We start from the raw sequence: 25,349 nt of genomic DNA, 5'->3' as shown, positions 1-25,349 counted from the left end.
TTATTTTACAAAAAAAATAGCTCTGAGTACTATGGGACTTAACATCCGTGGTCATCAGTCCCCTAGAACTTAGAACTACTTAAACATAACTAACTTAAGAACATGACACATATCCATGCCCGAGGCAGGATTCGAACCTGCGACCGCAGCGGTCTCGCGGTTCCAGACTGAAGCGCCTAGAACCGTTCGGTCACATCGGCCGGATTTGCATTTCAGTTCTCCAGCTTATGACAGAGAATACTTGAATAGTCTTTTCGGACGAATCAACGTTTCACCTGCCGGGTAAAGTAAATCGCCATAATGTAGAATTTGGGGGTTACAAAATACTGGCTTCGTCGTCGAAATTCAGAGACTCGTCGAAACTGAACGTTTTCTGTGCCGTTTCTGTTCATAAAGTTTACAGACCTTTCTTTATTGTGGAGGAAACTGTGACGGAAATGCCATATTTGGACAGCCTGTCAATTGGTTGTTTTCTCAACTTCACGAAGATTCCAATTATTTCATTTTTGTGCTTGTTGGTGCTCCCTCTTAATTTGACGTTGGCGTGCAGCGTTATCTTAACAACACCGACTACCTAGGCATCCTGGTATTTACCTGAAGTAATTTAGGGAAACCACAATCGGGGGTGCCAAAAGGAGATTGCAGCTTCCCTCCTCCCGATTACAAGACCGTTTTGTTTAAAACAGCGCAACCACGTTCAGTTTATCCCTAGTGTACAATACAGTTTTTCAAAGAAAAACCTGATACTACACTGTTGATTGGAAATCAGCGTGCTTTGGGCTATTGTATATTGGGCGAGACCTACTTATGGGTCTGTCAGAAGCGGGACGTGGGCAATGGGGGAGATGGATATGAACGATCAGAAGCCTTTCAGATATGGTATCGCAGGAGACTTGAAGACCAGATGGACCGATCGAGTAAGGGGCGAAGATTTGTTGTAACGACTCAACGAGAAAAAAAATTTCTAATGAAACGAAGAGAGAGAATCGTTGGGCACGTATTTTGATATTCATCGTTGCTGAAAACGACAGTTAAAAGACATGGGAGAGGTAAAGAATCGCAATGGCATCTCTGGGTATGTGGACATAAATCGGAGTCTCGATGATGTAGTATGCTGCAGTTGTACTGAAATGAAGATAATCGCTACGAAGCAAAAGGATGAAGAGTTGCATCAAAGCAGCCATAAGGCTTGATGACCAAAACACGCACAACTTGGATTTTGAAATGTTAGTAAGTGTTTGTACTTTAATTATAAAATAGATGCAAATGAAACGGCGGATAAAATATTAAAAATATCTAGTAATACGTGCAAGATCAATTCAGTAGGCCCTGTGAAGAACTGGGAACATACCAATCCCAATTTTGGAAGTACACCAGAATGTATCAACGCTTTGATTCTTTACTTGCAATTATTTAACCTCATACGTACTTATCAGAATAATTTTCCTTTTCCCTTAGCCCTCTGGTTTCATGCGGCCCGCCACAGCATCATTTCCTGTGCTGACCTCCTCATCTCACTGTAGCAATATATTCAACGTCCTCCGTTATCTGTTGGATATATCCCAGTTCCTGCCCTCCCTTACAGTTATCCTCTCGTGCCATGAAACTTGTTTCTAATGCCTTAACACATTTCTTATCATCCTGTTTCTTCTTGTTGTCAGTGACCACATATTTCTTTCCTTGCCATTTCTGCGGAAAACCACCTCATTTCTTATCAGTCCATTTAATTTTCAGCTTCCCATAGCACCATATCTGAAACCCTACGATTCTCCTCTTTTCCGTTTTCACCACAGTCCATGACTCAGTACCATACAATGCTGTGCCCATAAATACAGTCTCAAAAATTTCTTCCTCGGGTTGAGGTTGGTGCTTGATATTAGCAGACTTCTTGTTGTCAGAAATGTCGTCTTTGCTTGTGATACTCTGTATTTTATATCGTCTTTGCTTCATCCATCCTAGGTTATTTTGTTTCGAAGGAATCAGAATTCCTTCACTTTGTCTACTTCATTGTCCCCAGTCTTGGTATTCAGCAGAAAACCTTGTAAACGGGGCAACTGCGAGTGTGACTAATCATCTTGGAAATTAAAAAGTTGCTTCAGTTGTATCTAATATCTTTATTATCAGATCACAACTGTTTCGTGACTTTGGAAACCACATACTGAGGTTACATGTACTTAACAATGAATCATGAGAGATAACAGACCGTAAAGCGTCCACAAACATGGAAAAAATGTAAGTAAATTTTAAAAACATGTAAAATAAAGAAAACCCGTCCCGGGGCGTAATGGGATGGCGACGGCCACCACTTAAATTAACATTATCAAGTCCTTTAATAACCATACTGACCATGTGCCGACGCAGGACGAAGGCACAAGGAAAAAAGAAGTAGAACATAGTACCATAAGAAATCCAGCTATATCGAGAGACACTCTCAGAAAGGCCACAGTACTTTATGTATAACGTCGAAAGCTCGTTGAGGCTGTTCGCGCATGATGCTATTGCTCAGGGCGTTTCAAAAATGAAAACAGATTTCATTTGTTTATTACAGACACACTAAAAAAGATAGATACACAACTCGCATGTCACTGGATAGAGGAAGCTTCAAATTTTTATGTTCGCACAGACCCTATAGCGCACACTCAAATATGAGCGCCATCCGTTACATGAATCCACAGTTTCAAGTTTATTGAATCGACAGCAACAACAGTTCGATTTATCAACTCTTGAATAATAGCTGCCACAGGTAGGACAAAGACTGTCTTGTATGTTCCCCCCCCCCCCCCCCCACACACACACACACACACAAAAAAAAAATCGCAAGGACAGAGGTCTGATGACCTGGGAGGCCAAAAGCAATGAACAAGATCTTTCTAGAATGAAATTTTCACTCTACAGCGGAGTGTGTTCTGATATGAAACTTCCTGGCAGATTAAAACTGTGTGCCGGACCGAGACTCGAACTCGCTCGGGACCTTTGCCTTTCGCGCGCAAGTTTGGAAGGTAGGAGACGAGTTACTGGCGGAATTGAAGCTGTGAGGACGGGGCGTGAGTAGTGCTTGGGTAGCACAGTTTGTAGAGCACTTGCCCGCGAAAGGCAAAGGTCCCGAGTTCGAGTCTCGGTCCGGCACACAGTTTTAATTTGCCAGGAAGTTTCGTTTCATATCAGCGCACACTCCGCTGCAGAGTGAAAATTTCACTCCAGAAACATCCCCCAGGCTGTGGCTAAGCCATGTCTCCGCAATATCCTTTCTTCCAGGAGTGCTAGTGCTGCAAGGTTCGCAAAGAGAAGCTTCTGTGAAGTTTGGAAGGTAGGAGACGAGGTACTGGCGGAATTAAAGCTGTGAGTACGGGGCGTGAGTCGTGCTTGGGTAGCTAAGTTGGTAGAGCACTTGCCCGCGAAAGGCAAAGGTCAGTTCGAGTCTCGGTCCGGCACACAGTTTAATCTGCCAGGAATTTTCAATAAGATCTTATTGTCCACCTCTTCCAATCCGTCGTTGTGAAACGGTGCAGCTAAGATAACGCTGCATCTTGAGGTAAAGGTGAAGCAGGGCACCGCCTTGCATAAAAATGAACTCATTGGAATCTTTGTGAAGTTGGATAAAAAAAAAAATTGCAGCGTCTCCAAGTTTGACATTCCTGTCACACATTACTCCGCGAAAAAGAGAGGCATTAAACTTTGTAAATAGAAACGGCCGAAGTTATTTTCAGTTTCGGTGAGTCTCTGAAGTTCGACGACGATGCCAGGATTTTGTGGCCCCCAAATTCGTACATTTTGGTAATTTCCTTTACTTAGTAGATGAAACATCGATACCTCCGCAAATATAAGACGATCGGACAAAGTGCGTTCTGCCGTCTCCCGGAAAACTGAATGAAAAATTCGCAACTTCTGTTGTAGTCTCCGGGACGCAATTCCTACAATAACCGAAACTTACAAGGCTTCATATGCAGACGTCGTTCCAGAAGATGGCACATCGTTGTTCGAGAAAGTCGCAATTCCTTGCCTTGTGGATTTCCGACGACTCCGTGTGAACGCGTCCCTGAACGCTCGACATTTTCATCAGATGTGTGCGACAGATCGGTGCTCCTCTCCTTGCATATGCAGCCAACTCCCACGAATTTTGTATCCCGATCATAGACCTGCTTGTGTGGAGGCAACTTCTTCCCGAATCGACGGCGGAATGCACGTTGCACTTGAACAATGGATTGACTTAGCGCAAATTGCAACACACAAAATAATGTCTATTGTGGTGTAGTCGGTAGTCGCCTTGTTGCTACTAACGACAGCACATCGGTGTCAAAACTTTGAACTTTCCTCTATCCATCGACGTGCACAATGTGTTTGTACCTGCAACAAACAGCTTTTCGAATTACCAGATTGGTAGACCAGTCACAACGACAGCAAATTGTAACGAAATGCTAGAAGATCTGCAGATAGACGCTTGATTCAGCGACTGTACGAGGGCTGTTCAAAAAGTAAGATGACTTTTCAAATTGCGCCGACAACGTACATTCCATTATCGATCTTTTTTTTTTTGTTACGTTGACATACATGTCCCGAACATATGTGCACAGTTTCAACTGTACAGCATACTCCGTTTGTTTTTGATAGATTGAAAGGTTAGACGTGTTTTAGTGTGTTCTGCGATTTTTTATCATCATCATCATTTAAGACTGATTATGCCTTTCAGCGTTCAGTCTGGAGCATAGCCCCCTTATAAAATTCCTCCACGATCCCCTATTCAGTGCTAACATTGGTGCCCCTTCTGATGTTAAACCTATTACTTCAAAATCATTCTTAACCGAATTCAGGTACCTTCTCCTTGGTCTGCCCCGACTCCTCCTACCCTCTACTGCTGAACCCATGAGTCTCTTGGGTAACCTTGCTTCTCCCATGCGATTAACATGACCCCACCATCTAAGCCTGTTCGCCCTGACTGCTACATCTATAGAGTTCATTCCCAGTTTTTCCTTGATTTCCCCATTGTGGACACCCTCTGCCATTGTTCCCATCTACTAGTACTTGAAATCATCCTAGCTACTTTCATATCCATAACCTCAACCTTGTTGATAAGGTAACCTGAATCCACCCAGCTTTCGCTCCCATACAACAAAGTTGGTCAAAAGATTGAGCGGTGCACAGATAGCTTAGTCTTGGTACTGACTTCCTTCTTGCAGAAGAGAGTAGATCGTAGCTGAGCGCTCACTGCATTAGCTTTGCTACACCTCGCTTCCAATTCTTTCACTATGTTGCCATCCTGTGAGAATATGCATCCTAAGTACTTGAAACCGTCCACCTGTTCTAACTTTGTTCCTCCTATTTGGCACTCAATCCGTTTATATTTCTTTCCCACTGACATTACTTTCGTTTTGGAGATGCTAATCTTCATACCATAGCCCTTACATTTCTGATCTAGCTCTGAAATATTACTTTACAAACTTTCAATCGAATGCTGTAGCAATCTGTATGTTGATCTCGCACTGCTTTCCGTGGTCATTCGGTTATGTTTACTGCGATTATTGTTCGCACGATATATACCATAGTTGCCATAACTTATGGAATGACCCTCGTACAAAATTTTTCATATTTGGCTTTGGTTCTGGAATCAGGTATTCTGAAGTTGACAATTGGCCGAAAAGCGAAAATGTTTACGTCTTGTTGCTTGACTTAAGCGCGGACTGAACTGAAGTTTAAGAGCGCTCTATAGCCAGTTCAGGAGTAAAATACTCGCCATTATCGAATGAATTAGATAAAATTATCGTAGTACGGAATGAGGAACCAAAGGAAATAAACTGGGAAACATGAAGGTTATTTACCAAGAAAGCCGTTACGAACTTTCAAAGACGATTTACTTGATGATCATAAAGAAAGGACCTGGAATTCCGAAAACAGCAATTTACATGGAATGCTTGTTATGCATAGTGAGTATAAAGCTAAAAATAGAAAAAAAAGTATACTGAGACCTCGTCTCAACATTTTTTACAATTTTTTGGAACCATTTTTACCGTGATATTAAGACGAGATTGATGAATTCTACTCGGGAATTTAGGCGACTAATATGTTCGTTTCAGGATTACGTTTTGATATATTTCTTACTTGTTTATCTTTTGCATATATGGTGTTTGGAACTCATAGCACGAAACGCATAGGGGTGATAGATAACGTCATTGGGAACGATGGGTGGATAGATAACGTCATTGCGTTCAACTTTTGTTACATACAAAATGTTCGTTCACCCTCTGGCGACGCATGGCGTTTTTTAACATTCGCAACACAGACGGGGGAGGGAGGGTGGTATTTTAAGCCCACCTTTCGAAAATATTGCAATCCAGCCAGTTATTTAAAATTTTAAAATTTTAACAAAGTAACTTATTTATTGTTTTTCTTTTACGAAATTCTTAAATGTTTTGAATTTTTCAGTTAAACTGACCCCAAAAATTTATGTCTGTAAGACAATTATGAGTGTCATTTAATATCTTCAGAATCACGACCTTGCTTACACATCAGAACTCTTTAAAAGTTATATTCCGAGTAAAAGCCAACAGAAATGAATGAAATTTGCCTTTTTAATTTTTTGTGTTGGTAAAGTATCCCAGTTTGGTAGTACACGTTACTGAATTGCTAATAATGTGGTTTTTGATGTTTTCATGTTGTGGATCGTACGTGTAAGTCAGTAAGTTCTTTAAAAAGTATGTTAGTATAAGTCAACAACAATATCGGAATTTTTCAAACTTTTTTTTTTTTTTTAGGGTGGGCATAAAGCCACACCTTGCGGACGCTTGCCAAGTGTTAAAAGACCAGTTTTCGTAGAATCATCTGTTGAATAACCCAACAGAAATACATTTCCATGGAATTTCTAAGGTAGAGATTGCGATAAATAGCTTTGATAACTCTTATGTAGAATATGAATATCCAGCGACTATATTGTTACTTATTTCCCTTGTCTTCCACAGCCGATAAAGGAAGCGAACAATTCAACTGAAGGGCAGTATAGGCGTTCTCCAGGACTCTCCAAATCTGTTCGGCACACGAAGAACGGCACCATTGGACACGTTGATGAACCACCAACAAGCAGATCCGACTGGGATATCCACAGGTAATTGAATATAACAATAAAAAACTTTATTCTTTACATATTTCCCCTTTCACTGTTTGTAAAATACTGCCGTATTTTGTCGTGCATTGTTGTGTGGTAGTCTCGTCTTGTGTGTGTTCTCCTCCTACCCATTTTAATTACTCGGAGAAAAGGGGAGTGAGTTTTTAAATTGGTTATGCGCGTGTTTGCATGTACCAGAAATTTTAAATTCCCTCTGTCTTTATTTGATGGGAGCGAAAAACTCTCGTGAAAAGGATGAAAATTTAAACAACTTATTAACTTGCATGTCTTTTGTACATTCCACACTTTTCTCTCTCTGTTGAACTGTATATTTGAAAATTCCCATATGAAATCACGGCCATGAAATACGGATGTAATTTTGTGACTCTGTGTATATGTTACTGCATTATTGAAATTTTCTTAGTATGCATGAGTACATGTAGTTGGTGAACAAAGAAGGAAGTCTGACTTAAAGAATGTTTAGTATAAGCGCCAGAATGTGTTGCAGTGCACAGAATGCAGGTGATAAAAGCTTAGCATTCGTGCATTACAGGCAGTGTTAGTTTCTACATTGTTTGGCAACACTTCTAATGCAAATATTCAGTTGAATAGTTATCAAAATCTGACAGTCTTCCTGATAAATCCAAAGATATTAACATTTATTGCAGCTCCTTGTGAGCTTGATCATATGTTAAATGTAAAGAGTATAATGAGCTGGAAATATTCAACCAAATCCATAGTAAAACATCTCAAATTTTTGTGGTAATATCAAGCTAATTAATTTACACCTTAATGCGTTGTACTAACATACTTATGCACTACTGTCTCTCCTCATACTTGCGTGTGTGCACTACCAACTTCCATTAGGAAATTGTGGCATTAGTGACACTATGGCTTGCTGATAATATTGTAATATTGTCATAAATTACAAAGGCCTTGGAAGATCAGTTGAATGTAATGGATAGTGTATTGAAGAAAGGTTATAAGGTGAATACCAATAAAAGACAAACAAGTCGAATTAAATCAGGTGATGCACATAGATTAGAAAATGAGCTACTAAAAGCAATTGATGAGTTTCGTTATTTGGGTGTCGATGATAGTGAGATAGAGAGGACATAAAATACAGACTGGCAATAGCAAGAAAATTGTTTCTGAAATATAAGGAATTTGTTAAAACTGTGAAGCTTTTTGTACAGAGTGTAGTCTAATACAGAATGAAACATAGAGAATAAGCAGTTCAAATAAGAAGAGAATGGAAGCATTTTAAATGTGACGCAACAGAATACTGTTGAAAATTGGGTGGGTTGGTTGAACAACTGATAAAGAGGTACTGATTTGAATAAGAGAAAAAAGAAATTGTCAATTTGGTATTGAGTGAGGAGGGAGAGGCTATTGTAGAGGGAGATGAAGGCTTACACAGGATTGTTTAACTTGGAGAGCTGCACCAAACCATTCTTTGACTGAAGTCAACAACAACAATATGCTGCTCCATGATCATTTATTCTGAAGCTGAAGATACCTACATCTGCAAGCTACTGTGAAGTTCATGGCAGCGGGTGTACCCCATTCTACCAGTTATTAGGATTTCTTCCTGTTCCTTTCTCATATGGAGTGCAGGAAGAATGATTGAACACCTCTGTGCATACTGTAATTGTTCTAATATTGTCCTCACATTCCCTTAGTGAGTGATACAGAGGGAGCTGTAGTATAATCCTATAGTCACTGTTTACAGCCAGTTTTTGAATCTTTGTTAGTGGATTTTCTCAGGATAGTTTACATCTATTACAACAGTCTGCCAGTTCAGTTTTTTCAGCATCTCTGTGACACTCTCCCACAGGTCAGACAAACCTGTGACCGTTCATGCTGCTCTTCTCTGTACACATTCTATTTCCCCTGTTAGTCCTGCGTGTTACAGGACCCACACACTTAAGTACTATTCCAGAATGGGTTGCATTAGTGATTTGTTGACAGTCTCCTTTGTAGCCTGATTGCACTGTCTCAGTATTCTACCAATAGACTGGAGTCTAGCACCTGCTTTTCGCATGACTGAACCTGTGTGATCATTCCATTTCATGTCTGAACAAAGTGTTACCCCTAGGTATTTGTATGAGTTGGCTGATTTCAACTGTGGCTTATTGATATTGTAATCGTACACACTATGTTTTCCATTTTTTGAAGTGCACAATTTTTCATTGCTGAACATTAAATCAAGTTGCCAATCTTTGCACTACTTCAAAATCTTATTACGATCTGACTGAACATTTACACAGCTTCTTTCACACAGTACTTCATTATAGATCTGTGCATGATATGCAGAAAGTCTGAAGTTACTATTAATATTTTTTGCAAAGTCATTAATATACAATATGAACAGTAAGGACCTCAACACACTTCCCCAGGGTACATGCAAATTTACTTCTACATCGGATGATGACTCTCCATTAGAGGCCATGTGATGTGTCTTCCCTACCAAAAACTCCTCAATCCAGTCACAAATTCCACTTGATACTCCACATGATCGTACTTTTGACAGTAAGTGTATTTGTGGTACTGAGTCAAATGCTTTTTGGAAATCAAGAACTACTGCATCTACCTGTCTGCCTTGATCCAAAGCTTCTCATTTGAGAAAAGTGTGGGTTGGGTTTCACATAATTGATGTTCGTAGAATCCAAGCTGGTTGGCATGGTGCAGGCCTTTCTGTTCAAGATACCCCATTATGTTTGAGCTCAGAATTTGTTCTAAGATTCTACAACAAATCAGTGGTAAGGATAATGGATGGCAGCTTCATGAATCCCTTCTACTACCCGTCTTGTAGATGGGTGTGACTTGTGCTTTCTTCCAACTACTGGGTACTGTTTTTTGTTCGAGGGATCTACGGTCGATTACAGTTAGAAGAGGAGCCATAAATTCAGAATAGAATCTGATAGGGATTTACGTGGGCCCTGGAACTACATTCATTTTTAAGCATTTCAGCTGTTTCTGAATACCATTGACACTAATCTTTTCAGTGGTACAAGGATTACATTAGGACAACTCTCTTGGGTTTTCCTTTGTAAAGGAACATTTAAAAATGAGTTAAACATTTCATTTCATCTTTTGCTTTGCTATCTTCAGTTTCATTTCCTCTTGTTTGCTAAGGACTGGACACTTAAGTTTGGTGCCACTAGCAGCCTTTACGACTAGAATTTCTTTGCGTTTCATGAAAGCTCATTTGACAGTTCATTACTATGGTAGTACATGAAGGCTTTGCACATTGCTGGCCTTAGACAGCCAGACACTTTTCATTCAGTATCTCTGTGTTTTTAGTCCTATGCTTTGTTACACACCTATTATGCAGTAGTCTCTGTTTCTTGAGGAATTTCTTTACAGTGACTGTATACCATGGAGGGTCCCTCCCATCATGAACTATTCTACTGGGTACATAATTAGCTCGTGCACGATCAACTATTCTTTTAAACTTGAGCTGTGGTTCCTCTGTGTGTTGTTGCTCTGCGTTGAGCATTGTGATATGACCTACTAATCTTTGTCTTCTTACTGAACATATATATCTTTCTGCTTGTTTTAGTCATTCTTTGTACTTTGGTAATCATTGTCGCCACAGCCATGTTATGGTCGCTGGTATCAGTTTCAATGCGAATATCCTCAAAGAGATCAGTTCTCTTTGTTGCCATTAGATCCAATGTATTTCCTTCATGAGTGAGCTTCCATAATATCTGTTCTAGGTAGTTTTCAGAGAAGGCAGGGTAATGTTTCTCAGAATGTCGTATCACCCACCATTAACTAACTGTAATTTTCCCATTTGATTGTTGGATGATTACAGTGTGACTGGAGAACTTAACGTACAAGTGAACTGAGATTTTCTCTAAAGCCACCGTAGAGATGATGCAGGAGCTGGAAGATAGCAGGACAAGGTAGATGTGTTAGGACGCTATTAACTTTCGTCATGCTGTTAAGTGAAGGACATCGTACCCCAGATTGCTTCCCACACCTCTTCAAAGTAGTGTTACATCACCCACTTATAAACTCATAACATCCTAATCCATTCCTGTGCCACTCCCAATCCCAACCCCTTGCCACAGGTACCGTATCTCTGTGGTATATCCAGATGTAATACCTGCCCAATCCACCCACACAGCACTACTCCCATCTTAGTCTTATCCTACCCCATCAGAGGCTGCGCGACCTGTGAAAGCAATCATGGCATATACCAGCTTTTTATATTGGTGTAGCACCACCCAGCTGTCCTGTCACCCCTAAACTGTGGCCAAGAGCAGAGTGGACCATCCTGTGGCACAATGTGAAGCTGAACATAACATGCTTGATTTCAGTGGCAGCTTCACAACCCGTGCTGTCTGGATTCTGCCCTCTATTATCACCTTTTGTGAACTGGAAAGATGGAAGTTGTCCTTATAAAAACATTCACCATTCTCGAAATTGCCCTGCCCTTAACCTACTTTAACCTATTGTCCCCACACCCTTCACCGAACAGTTGGGATTCCCTGTGTCTTATCACCTCCTCCCAAACCATATCCCCTCACCCTCATTGTGCACCACTTTCTGCTAATGCATCCACCAGTCTTTTCATCCTCTCCACTCTTCTCATCATACCTCATTAGCCTGGCAAGTGGAGTATTTGTTCAACTCAGAACAGACTCCACATTTTCTGATGTATCACTCAGTCACAAGATTTAACTCCTGTTGTCAAAAGAGCTCGTAGGATTTGTGAGAGCAGTCTTTATTATGATGTGCAACACCTTAGTTTTAGCTCTCACACTTGGATTTGTTGAATTCACCAGATGCTCTCCTACCAAGCAGTCTAATGATGAGTAGTGGAGCTCTTTATATTGAGAAAAGGTATTTTATAGATTGTTTGTTTAAGTCATGTACCTTTTCATGATAGACAGATGTGGGAGAAAGATAGGAAGCTGTTCTGGAAGTAAGAATACGACATTGAAGTGCCAACAGTTTTATGTTAAGTTATAGCAATAATAACACTTTCTTTACAAAATGACCAATGACCCATTTGTCCAACTCGTTAACTCTTGTCTCCACTAAGAAAATTTGAATTTTGTTAGCCAGTGTGTACAGCACTGTTTATATCCATACAGAATATATCTTTGCACATGATAAATGAACAGTAAGCTCATGTCAGCCTGTAATTTGTAGTCTTCCAAATTTTCTATTACTCCTCTCTCCTAAGAAATTGATTGTGCTCCTTAATTCAGAATCAATTTGTTCCTTAAATAACTAAAGATTTCTTATTAAATATGTTGCTTGAAATTTATAGGTTTTTCACTTACAAGTGGTCTTTTTCTGCTCCATTGTCACTACAGAGACTTCACCAATTCCAGTATTTTAAATATGCTTGAGCCAAGTATTATTTGAGCTTGTCTTGGTTGTGGTTATGCTCTCCTGTTTGATGCAGTAGTGTTCAGAGTTGAACTATGAGTAGCACTGTAGACTGCCTATTAATTACTATTAATTATGCTCAGTGACTGACAGCACGAAAAGACCTCTTGTTGAATGACAGTCCGTCTCTCTCCACTGGTTTTTGCTATAGTTATAGCTATTTGTGTGGAATTAATGATCATGAAATTATCATTGATCCCACTATTACAGGTCTTTACCACTGGAGGGGGAGGGGGATTTGGTACCAGAACTGTCAGTCCATAGCCTGTCTAGTGGAATCCCAAGAGTAGTTCTCTCAAAATGCATGTAAGAGGGACAGCATGTTGCAAAGTGAACGAGTGTTGAAGAAATTGCAAGGCGTGCCTTCCCCTTCTCACAGTCAGCATAATTTTCACACTTTCATTTAAGAAAAAAAAAAAAAAAAAACAAGTTTTAATATTTTTGAGTTTTCTGTCACAAAGTGGGTAAAATACAGTATACTAATTTGCTCGTGCATGTTTTAGATTTTGGCACTGAAAGCACGTACATTCTTTCTGCAGCGAAAGCATGCGTGGCGCATTGAATTATGGTAGACTGTTTCAATTCTTGCATGGTATCTTGCCTTTTGAAGTGTAACTCAGTTGCTGAGTTCATCCATAAATAAACAGGAATCATGAGGTGCCCCAGAATGCTGAAAGGTGTTTGTTGTGCTATAAGTTATCAGATAAACAACATTCAGTAAAATTCATGCTCATACAATTGTTTGAAGTGAATCAGGTGTTTAGTATTTATCTTTTTTACTTGGTCCTTGGTCTTTTACTTGTTAATAAACAAAGATGTCACTTACTTTTCTTAAAAATATTGAAAAAACATGTTTAATTTAAAGGGGACTTCAAAATTGATCAAATACAGCACCATTATGTATAATAGGGTAGATTACTGTTCACCGAATAAAAGAGGTACAGAGCAACAAACACAGTAGAAAAAGAGGATAAACTATGCATAATCCAGGAAATTTTTCCGTCACTATGGACAATTCTGTGCAGTCAGCAGAAAATTACAAAACTGTTTATCATCATTTTTGCAGGTGTGTGCAAACACCTCCTGTGTTTGGCGAATCGTGATCTATTCTTGTGTACATAATTATACTGCAGTGTATATTTACTATTGATAAAATCAATCATTTATACAAGTAAACTAATTAGCTGGATCATTCATATGTCTGTTTTCTTATTTGAAGTGAGGTCCTTTTAAGGTGATTTAGTTTTTATTTTCATTTTTACGCTCATTTGCCCAAACTATTCTTCATTAGGATCCTGACACATTCTTTCTGCAATAATATAGGAAATCATTGACTATGTGGCTAGAGACAAGAAGTCAGCAGAAAATTCAAAGTTGCTGGAGTCTTAGATTTGGTAGGTTTTATAAATTAAATAATAGAAAATAAATAAGAAAAGGAACAATTAAAAGATAAATATGCTGATATGGCTACGGAAGTACCAAAATAAAGAGTGTGGACACAGAGATGGAATGACATGTCCCAGCTAGAAGCAGCTCCAGAATCGTAATTATTCCTCAAATGGAAAATTCGTGATTTTCTCTCAGAATTGTCTCCTCCCAATCTGGATAAGCTCAGTCCATTTCTTCTTATGTTTTACGTCACAACTGCCTCTTAATAATCTTTTTCTGTCTTTATCTTCAGCAGAAAGAGGCTCGTGCACTGCACATTTGAAAGGAAAGAGGTTGGGATCATCATCAGAAATCTAAAATGAGATTTTGTGTGGTTTATTTGATTGAAAGGTTACATCCTTGAAGGGAAAGTTACAGTTCATAAATCGTTTAAAAGAAAATTTGAAAATGCTACCAGCGATTTCATGCCAAATCTATTCTCCCTTACTAATGACCTCATTGTCACGAAGCATTATATTTGAAACTTCCTACTGACAAGGTGGCGCAGTGCTGAAGTCACTGGATTTGCATTTGTAAGGATTGGAGCTCAAATCCTAACCTGGCTGCTGTGATACAGATTCCTTATGGTTTCCTAAAACCATCTGAGGCAAATCCCATAATGGTATTATTCCAAAGACCATCATGAATTTTTGCCAACCATTGTTTCATCCAAGCTTGTGCTGCATTTCAGATGCCCTCCTTATCAACACAGCATTACAACCTAATTTTTTCAATCTTCTTTCCTTCTTTTAAATTTACATCAGACAAGTTTTTACATCACATTGCTTGCAAGAGAAATTTAGTCTTCCATTTATCTTAAAGGGAGTTGTTGCTTCAGATAGCCTTTGTGGTCACCAGCAATTTGCTGCCCAGTTCTAATCACTGCGTCACATCATAAGTCTGAAAAGGCAGCACCAATCAAGGAATAATACCATTAAACAGTATATTGCCAAAAATATAAGGGGAACACTGGAGCTGTATATGGCATAGTATTTTAATCTCACCTTGTTTACCAATGGAATGTTAGTCATGTTCCTGAACTTGAAGCTGTTTTGTCATTGGTTTGCTTTTGTTAACAGTATTCGAATAATGCAATTTTGTGTACTTTTAGGTTTGAGTTTTACTTTTTCTGGTGTTCATCTTTCTCACAAAATATACTGATTTAAAAATTAATTTTCATTTATGGTGTTTGACCATGATAAAATCGTGCGAGCTGTAACACTGGGCAGAGAAAAACAAACTCTTTCAGACCTCATTTTTGGTTTTCAACTCTTCAACATTGTTAAGAGGATACTTGCAGTGAACCTAATCACTTCATTTGGCAATTTCTAATACAAGTGGGAAGACCATCAATTCAGACTATATAAATATGTGTATACTGATTTTGTTCTGTCGAGAGACAAATGTAATATTTTTAAAAACATAACATATAACAATTGTGTGATTCAAATTTGTAGTTATAAAGATCAAATTTTAGTGCTACAAATGCTTGCAAATTTTAGTGTGTAATATGTCATACACAATTGTGACGCTGTTTCTCAGCCAGAAATATCTACTATTTACTTCCCGAGAAAACAAATTATCTTTCAAAATTTGTGCATGTAAATGTATTGAATGATTTTTAGGATTAGAGACAGTATTTAGTTGACTATTTACACTTGAGTACACATGAATAAGATTTACTCACATGTAATGTAAGGGGTAGATGAAGTATATTCTTACCAGTTAGTAAAACAGCTGTGGGAATGGGCCTGACACACACACACACACACACACACACAGACACACACACACACACAGATGGAGAGGAGGGGAGGGGAAAAAGTTGTTAAATCTCTGTCTTGCTGAACTATAAAAGCAGGTATTTCAGTGAGAATTAGGGGCAAAACAAAAGCCTAAGAAATAATTTTATGAGACTTTTCTCCACTTGTGTCCTTTTTCAGCAACAGGTAAGTGAATACTCCTTTTATGTCCCAGGTACTACTAATAACAAATTTTGGCTTTCATATTTGGAATGAACATGCTGTGACAATTGAATATATGTGCCCGATAGACTCACACCCAGATTTACCACTTTTTTGTTAGTAAACACCTTACCTCCTTTGACTACCTACCCTTGACTCATACATTCATTTTCACTTATTTTTCCTCATAGTATTATTATACACTACAACTACCAGAGGTTCCCATGAGGTGTATGCAAATCGCACCCTAGTGGAATGGAGGCAGTTGGAGACTTTTACGGATGTGTATGAATTAAATCAAAGTTATTGAAATTTGTATTGAAGGGGATGAAATTGGTGAAGTTGTAATGACATGACATGATATCAGGACAAACTGTTCAGTTCTGCTGTGTGCCAGAGGTTGTAAAAGGAGTGAGTTGTGTTGTTTAGGAAACAATGCTTCAGTTTTAGAAATGAGTGAGTCTATTAAGCAAACACAAGAACTTGGTGTAAGTTATCTTCTAGTTTGACAACAGTATTGCAAAACGTTGCAGTTTCTCTGTTAATGGGAAGGGATATGAATTTTGGCGTTTTATCTTTCCTAAGTGGGTTTACTATGTGCAAACTGTATAGATACACCTCCATTGATTTACAAAATAATAATTTTTTAATTTTCTAATATTCTGTGTAACAATGAAGCACTATGAGATGATGAATGTGAGAAAGATTAGTGGCTAGCCATTGGCAAGAAATTCTCTTTAAGGAAACAAATATTAAAGAAACATTACATGTAATTTGGAATATGCAAGTCAAAAATGAATACTAACACTGTTTTGCCAAGAGAGGGACAACTGGAGCAGTCTTGGTACAAAAAATATGCTAATTTAATCTAGATTTCATATTTTTAAAAAGTATTTCATTGCGAAGAAGAGAGGTAGGAAATATGGGAAATAAGGGATATGATGGGTAAATTCATGATGAATGAAAAAGACTTGATCTTGTAAGACTGCAGGAAAGGTTTCAGAAATACTAGTAAACTAATGAACTTGGGATCTTCAGACTATACTCATCCCATGTATTTTTTCATGTGTTCACCGGCACCAGTTGATAATGTTGTCAGAAAATCCACTAAATGATTATCTAGCAAAAATTCTGTGATGAGTGCCAACAGGCAACATGTAACATGTCAAGAAGTGGCAGAAAAAGTCTCAACATTTTTTGGAGTGATTTACTATTCCCAAAGCACCTGTACTCCATAGTCTCTCTTTTTAACATTTATTGTGTTAACCTTTCTCATGGTAACGGAATTATTAAATGTTTCTGAAATCTTGAAATCTGAATGTGCTTTTTATGTGTGTTGTTGGTCTGCTTGGAATGTTTGCCTTTGTTGTGACAGTACTGATGCCAGCTGAACAGGAAACAAATTAAACTATGTTTACCTGCTAATGTTGACTGTGTAGAGAAAATGATTGTAGGCTTGAGGTGGATGGATGATGCTAGAAAACAAGTTTAACTGATAACAAAATCAATATAAAAGTTGTTTTTCATTCACTGATAAAAAAGTAAAACTGCTGTCAACATTGTAGCTTAGTTACTGATATCAGTAGGTGCTAACTGGAGGAAGCAGTGTTTTGCTCACTGTCGGTGACATTTGCTTTCTCAGTATCGTCCTTACAAATGTCACGTGGGATAAGGTTAATTTTTAAGTATGCTGTACCATTTTAGTCATTTTTATGTTATAGTAATTTTTCACTTCTTATCACTGAGTGAGTTTGCATGGCACTTACAGTTTCAGCTCTTGGTGTTTAGAGGGGTCATGGTATTGTCACATAGCTGATATATTAAAATATTAGTAACAATATTTTGTGTCTGAAGATTAATCTAAGATGTGCTGTTGCATGATGTCTTAATATCACAAATATCCTGTTATTAGTTTGTGTCCTATAAAGCTTTTTTCCTTTCACATCAGTGTTTTAGAAAAGGGAAACGTGAACAGGAACAGTAACGGTTTGCAAACAAAAAAGTGAGGACTACAATAAAAAAGAGAAGTGTATGGTAGAGGCTTACTTAGAGAAGATAATATTAAGTGAACAGAATTATGAAAGTTAAAAGACTAATAACAATGTTGTGGAAGTTGGGAAGCTCACATGAAGAATTAGACACGAGGAACTTAACCAGTTACTGTCCTTAACCAACGGATAAAAAATGAGCCCATAAGTCGTATTATCTTCAGTTGTGTTAAGTAGTTGTTAGACCTGGTCTAACTACCATTGCTTTTGAAATAGAGAAATAATTGCCCTTATCCCTCACATTTACATTAGTATGAGAAATGGAACCACAAGTTGCTGAGAAAATTGCAGTCTGAAGCATTTGTTTTAGTAGTTAAACACAGCTGTAACTTGGTCCATGGATTCCATATACCTTAATCACGTCTTGTAATTTTATGCCCACAGTAATGATTGATGACTGTTGTTGTTGTTGTTGTTGTATGAAGACTGGCTTGATGCATCTTTCCACTTCAGTCTGCCCCGTGCAAGCCTCTTCATATTGGCACAGCTGCTCCAGCCTACATCCATTTGAACATGCTTTCTTATCCAAGCATTTATCTTTTTCTAAAATGTCTATCCCCCTCACATTTCCTTCCAGGACCAAATTGATGATGCGTTGTTGCCTCAGGATATATCATATTAACTGGTCCCTTCTTTTAGTCAATTTTTGCCATAAATTCTTTCTCCCCCATTCGTGACTACTGCATCATATAAAGTGTTGACCACTTAAAAGCAAGAAGCAGTTGCAAAAAAGCTGTATTTCTCTAAATCTTGTCAAAAATTATGAATAACATTGTAAGCAAAAAATCACATAATTTTGTGCTGATACTGCTTGGTGCTGTATTGATTCCGTGTGTCAGATAGCTGACTGATCAAACTTGCATGTAACTGTTGTACTGGCACATTTTTACTGAAAATTAAATCACTGTGTTGTGGACTTCCCCAAGACACAGTCTTTGATGCTATAGACAGGAGTACTTCAGATCAAGTACTACTGTGTCATTTGACAGTTATGTTCTATTTATTTCAATAAAATTTGATTTATTTCCATTAACATATGTTTTCATTTTATTAGCATTGATTTAACTATTTACGGATTTTTCTTTGTATTCCAGTAAACTTAGTATTTATGGTTTTCTTTACTGTGTTTGCTCATTTTATGTCTATTTCTGTCATATTTTTCCTTATTCTTAGATACCTATTCTGTTGTTGTTGTTTCACATTTGTATTTCATTCTGTTCCTTCAGAAATTGTAAGCACCATATGAAATGGAACTACACTGAATCATAATACCAATAGAATTTTTTAGTTTGTGTCCGATTTAGCATGAGACTTCTTTGTTTCTTCCCCTATCAGTTGCCCAGACTTACTACCGAGGCTTCCAAGTAAATCTTTTCATTCATTTGCATTCTACACCTCTTCCCCATTCCATGCAAGCATTAGAATCAACACTCCCTGCTAGTTCACTGGACTGGTAGGTTATGAATTATTTCATGTTCTCAGCGAGGAAAAAATCCAAGCAGCCATTTACTGCACAATCAGCTGTAGGTTACTGTAACTTACACTTTCTATTAGTGGTTTCATTATGTATTTTGTTTCAGTGTTTGACTTTTATATAATATTTTCAGTAACTACACAATGAAAAATCCACTTAAGGCATGATTTGTAGTTAAATTCCTTGGCAAAACATGATGCTACTTGAGTATCTTTAGAGAGCAGTTGGGAAACATAAATTGATTCAGTAGGGGATAAAATCAAACGATGGAAAAATCTAGGAAGGAATAACAACAGTATTATGAAAAGGATAGATTGCTGCTAACCATATGGAGGAGATAAAGAGTCACAGACAGGCACAACAAAAAGATTGCTGTACATTTAAGCTTTAAGCACACACATTAAAGCAAACACATGCACATAACCACTGGCCAGACTCAGTGGTCAGGGACAGTGGTGGTGGTGGTCGTCGTTGTGAGTGTGAGTGTGTGTGTGTGTGTGTGTGTGTGTGTGTGTGTGTGTGTGTGTGTGTGTGTGTGTGTGTGTGTGAGTGTGAGTGTGAGTGTGAGGGTCTTTTTTTATTGTGCCTGTCTGCAAATCAACATCTCCTCTCCTCTATATGGTAAGTAGCAATCTATCCCTTTCATAATATTGTCAGTAGGGAATAAGTATTTTACATTACAGGCATCTTAGACGCAATTTTAATTATTAAGGGAGAGGGAGGGTGGTAATAAAGAAAGGGAATGGAAAATAATTGCCACTCCAGTTTTCTGCAGTTTGTTGTCATGATACTGAGAATATTTTGATAAACTGGAACCAACTTCCTAAATGTTACATTCTATTGAATTTAAAAGCTTTCTTGGTATATGTTTATTCATTTCTTCAGCTTTCTTTTTAAAAAAAGCATGTATAATTTCAGATTTTAACTTGCCATTGAGATTTTAGTAGTGTATGTTTCTTTTCATGCCAAATTATTATGAAAAATGTTTGTTAGCAGCACATATATAGTGCAGTATTCTATTTAAAACTATTATTCTCTTGCCAGATACAGTTTTATTGAACATGCAGAACAGTGATTACAATTAATATATATTAGATGTCTGGAATTAAATAGCCTTGCATACAGTCACTTTATTTTGTCTGAACTTTTCAATACATATTTTAGTGTGTTGTCTGCATATTTAACTTGTTTTCTGGCAAGAAGCTGGCTGGCCAGGATGTAGGAAAGCAGTTAGGGTATTCAGAATTCTGAATATCTTTAGTCTATTTTGACTTTAGTTGATAGCAGTAATTAATAATAAGAATGTTGTTGTTTGGATTTGATGGTGGCATAAATATTCTTCACATGGCCAGTCAGCCATTCTGTTTTAGTAATATTGCTGCGCCTGTCTTGCTTTTACAATTTTATTCTCTATTTCATGATTCTGAAAGCTAAAAGGAATGACTTTTTTGTGTTTCATGCACGCCTTGCAGAGCTTGTTGTACTCATATGAACGTATCCAAGAAAAGGATGTGCCTGGTTTACTATCCTCCTTGAAATGCATGCTCTATATGAACGAATAAACAAATAAATACTTACACTGTCAAACTTCTTCATTATAATGGGTTAACATTTGTAAAAACAAGTAAAAGGAAGAGATACAATCAGTGTCAAAATAAGAAACAATTACTTCAGTTCATTAACACACCACCTACATTTTAATTACATTTAGAAAAGAGAAGATGCATAATTTGGTAATTATAAGCAATTGTCTGATCAGAAATGAACAGCTGGATGTGTTGTGGAAACATTTTAATGTTTAATGGTGAGCGGTGTTTTACTGTATACAAGTGCACAACTAAAAATGTTTAAAATTTTCATCTATTGTAATTATTAAGGAAATATCTATTTTACTTAATGGAAAACATTATAACACATCACAGCTTTGCTGGCAAATATCTGTGAAGTCTTTCCTTGTTTGCTTTTCCGTAATAGTGATTAACTGCTTAAAGCTGTATACAGCTTTAAATAAGCCAGGAAAGTAAGTTATCTGCAGTAAAAGATTAAACCAATAAATATCTTGAAATTTGCTGTGGATCCAAACCATAACAAAATGGGTTTGTGGATTCACCTCATGTAACCATACTCATGTAGCATGTTCACCTCATTACACATTCAAACTTGTTACATGTTTAAATGATGTAAACACACTCTTCATTGTAAATCATGTTTGTTGTTATTAAATTATCACTTAGCATTAATCATAACCTATTGTTAGATAGAAGGGCATATAGCCACTGCAATGTAAGTCATACACAAGAAAAAGAACTTGTCTTTCAGCACAAATAATGTACACTTATTGTGACCAATATAAAATTCTAATATTAGATGATGAAATGATATCATTACTTATTTTCATTTTTTTTCCCTAATGTAACGGAACTTTCAGTCTCATAAAAATGTTACTTGCCAGAAAAATTAACTGTTTCTTAAAACTGCTTTGATCTTGTTTTGTTTTTTGTGGAATAAAATGCCCTCCTAATATCAGCTTTTATAGAAGCTTGTCAGTATTATGTTAAAATTATTTGCATTAAGTCAAACAAAGAATAAATAAACAACTCATTCTGTTTATGTCTTCTGTTAACTGAGTGACAGAAAGTCAATATTCAAGAGTAACACTCGATGTAGATAATTACTGTAAGTAAATTGAAGGCAAAATTTTGTTAGAAGTTTAAAGAAGTTTGCTTCCAGTGAGAACTGTATATGATATAATTTTTGTTGATTTGTGTATTGCTTGAATTTAGTATTTGAAATAAAGAGCATGACAATATCTTGTTTAAAATTTACATTCATATTGCATTTAAGAATAAAATAAAAATTTCAGAAAAATTAATAAAATCACAAGTGGAATTTATATTCTTTTACTAGTGGCATGAAGTATAAAGAATAATATATATCATGAACACCAAAATGTTTTTGTTGTGCAAGTGTCGTATTTGAATTCTTTACAGGAACTCCCACAGAAAAACATCGTAATGAGTGATTATCTAAAATTGACCTATTAAAGGCCTTCAACTTGGGTTGTTTTTCATTTTGGAGTGAATAAATGATTTGTCAGTAATATAAGCAGAGGATACACTTAATTTCCATCAGAACAAAAGAATTTAATGGAACTCAATTGCTTTTAAAAGCCAGCAGAAGTGCAAAATGAGAAGACTATAGTGTCGCCATGGCATTGCTGTCTTGTTGGGTAGACTGTAGTTTAATCGTGCAACAGTAAGGTAACATTGATTGAAACCTTTGTAACCTGTCAAGTTGAAAACATTCTCTGTGCTGTAACATCAGCTACTTACACATCCAGTTGCCTTCAGTGGGTGAAAAGAACTAACTCTATTGTAGAATTACAGTAAAGTCATATCTACTGGACAAAAATTCCGCCATATATAAAAATATAAGGCTTTGAGCAACAGAAAGGTTTCAAAATTATCATAAATTAAATATGACCTCTGTTAACATCTTCAAAGAAATAGCCATGCGCAGACTATTTCAGTGGAAATCCCATTGTTAGATGTGCCTTGCAATATTCACTAGTGTTAGCAGGCTAGCAATATTTTGTGGTATCATCATGATGTCAGTGAGTTAAAATGTTTTTTTTTTTCCTGTTTCTTGTTGAAGTTTTATTCTAAAGAAGCATATTTCATGCAAGTGGTATGGTAGAGAATAAGTAGGTAAGAAGAAAAAAAAGTGCCATAACATAATTTTTTTGAAGCTCTCTGCACCCAGGACCAAGATGTGCAGATTATTGTTCAGGAAAAGGGGAATGAGTGTTGCCTCTGCTGATTTCCTGTTAATCTCATCATTACAAAAACATTTTATTTAGTGTATTCAGCTTTTCTAGCTGAGTGGTCATTTTCATTAATTTTTGTGGTCATTTCATGATTCTTTCATATATTTAGATATTTGCCTGGTTTGACACTACATTAAGATATTGCACCCCGTGATACAAATAAGAGATGTCACGTGTAGCAGCTGTGTGCTTACTGTGTTTATAACTGAATTAGAAGCTGATTTTGATTATTTTCTCTTTTTTCACCAAGCATTTCAGTTATTGCAGAATCATGAAAAGTCTTAAGAAAAATATAATCTCGCAAGTGTATGCACTGTCTGGCGAGATTAGACCATAAATAATGTGCAGTAAGGCACCAGTAATATAAAATAAATTCTCTGACCAGTTCAAATGTGTATGAGTAAGTCCAGAATCATTTGGGCACTTTTTCTCACTTCAAAACAATTGGTGCAAATATAGGTAGTAAATTGTATTTCCATTAGAAAATTCGGGGTAATAATTACGGAACTATTTGACTTTTCAGTAAACATCCTGTACAGTAAGACAGAACTTCTCTCATTTTGTATATGTAGTGTTTTTCAGATCTTGCAATAAATACTTTGTGTTAATGAAAAAATGTAATGCCATTGGAAAATATGCTTTGGTGTAAATAGTAATACAGAAGTGGCTGGCCAGGCTGATGAAGATTCACAAACTGGGATTTAGTTATTTCATATGATAATTATGTTCATTCCTTACTTTTATTAAGTTACTCATTCTTACAGTTATTTACAGTTTTAACTTTTTAGAGATTAGATGCATCCAGAAATTCAATACACATTTTAATTAATTCAAACATTAATAATAGATTTGACAATTAAAAATGGTGATCTAAAAACTTTTGCTTGTGAATAGAGAAACTAATGGATCATACTTATGTATGTCTGTATAGTAGGGATATATCTAAAACAATGGTACAGTTCTTCTTTCTTACTCTGACATATACATAATACAGCTTACAAAACAATACACAGCCATAATTATATGTTGCATATTGTAGACAAAATTGCTGTAACTGGTGTGGATTGGGTAGGTCCTCACATTCAATCACTGCGATGTATTCCCTAGCACTTTTTTTACATGTTACTGTTTTTCTTTGCTAGTTTGTATACATACCTTTCACATTTTTGTACCAGCACTTTAACAGTTTCATTTATATTTTTCTCGCATTATTTTCTGTTTACCAGCATAAGAACAAGTCACTCTCTTTTTAAAATTTTTTATGTTTTCATCCCATTCGGTCAATTTTAAGTAAAACGTGTGGTTTGCTTGTAACTGGTAATGTTGCATTTCTGATTTCTTATCCTTTTACTTCAGCTAATATTGCACTAGAATGTTTTCTTCTGCTTCATGGTAGCACGTATCATTTCACTGAGTAATTCTGTAGAACAAGTTTTGTTAAGTGGTATATATAAATATGCAAGTGTTGAAATTCCATGAAAACATACAGTATAGATCACACAATACTTACATTAGCTGTGAATTGTTTATCATGTTATTTTTACAATTAAACAGAGGCAGAAAATTATACATCCTCAATCTAAAATGTTCCATTATTATATTACAGTATAAAAATTAAACTCAGCCATGTATATTGTCATTGACTCAGAGCTTTGTGACATCCATAAGCAAACCCCAACAGATATTGCTTACAGTTCACTTCATCCCAATGTATTTACTGATCGATTTACCTTTTGCCCCTCCTAGGACATGGCCTGAAGCTGAAGCTGATAAGGAAGCTACAAGTGGTTCATCAAATTATCTTTCAACCCAGACTTCAACCAATCGACTGACTGACAACAAGGAGCTGTCACAGTCTCAACGCAGCATATCAAGTATGTAGTTTTTTTGCGTGTACGCCAGTCTATTATGGAAAGCATAAATAGCTACTCACCACATAAGGCATGGAGTTGAAGGCAGGCACAATGAAATGTGGTGCACATTTAAGCTTTTGGGCAAAAGGTGTTCTTTGGAAACAGAAAGCACACACACGCCTTCACACAAACACAACTCAAACAACCACGGCCACTGTATCCAGCCACTGTGACCTGACTGCGGACTGGACCTG

At 37.0% G+C, this 25,349-nt stretch overlaps 1 protein-coding gene across 1 annotated transcript in view; it reads left to right on the top strand.

Annotated features, from left to right (window-relative positions):
* The window catches only part of LOC126335681 (spermatogenesis-associated protein 13), a 90,500-nt gene that overhangs the window by 14,264 nt on the left and 50,887 nt on the right, over window positions 1-25,349 (top strand). Inside the window, exons 3-4 of the mRNA XM_049999138.1 lie at window positions 6,951-7,093; window positions 24,989-25,116. Coding sequence (XP_049855095.1) covers window positions 6,951-7,093; window positions 24,989-25,116 — 271 coding nt within the window. The remainder of the gene's footprint in view (window positions 1-6,950; window positions 7,094-24,988; window positions 25,117-25,349) is intronic.

The sequence above is a fragment of the Schistocerca gregaria genome, chromosome 2, assembly GCF_023897955.1.
Source record: "Schistocerca gregaria isolate iqSchGreg1 chromosome 2, iqSchGreg1.2, whole genome shotgun sequence".
Lineage (NCBI taxonomy): Eukaryota > Metazoa > Arthropoda > Insecta > Orthoptera > Acrididae > Schistocerca > Schistocerca gregaria.
Note: the sequence above shows the minus strand (reverse complement) of the source record. Positions and strands in the feature narration are given on the sequence as shown.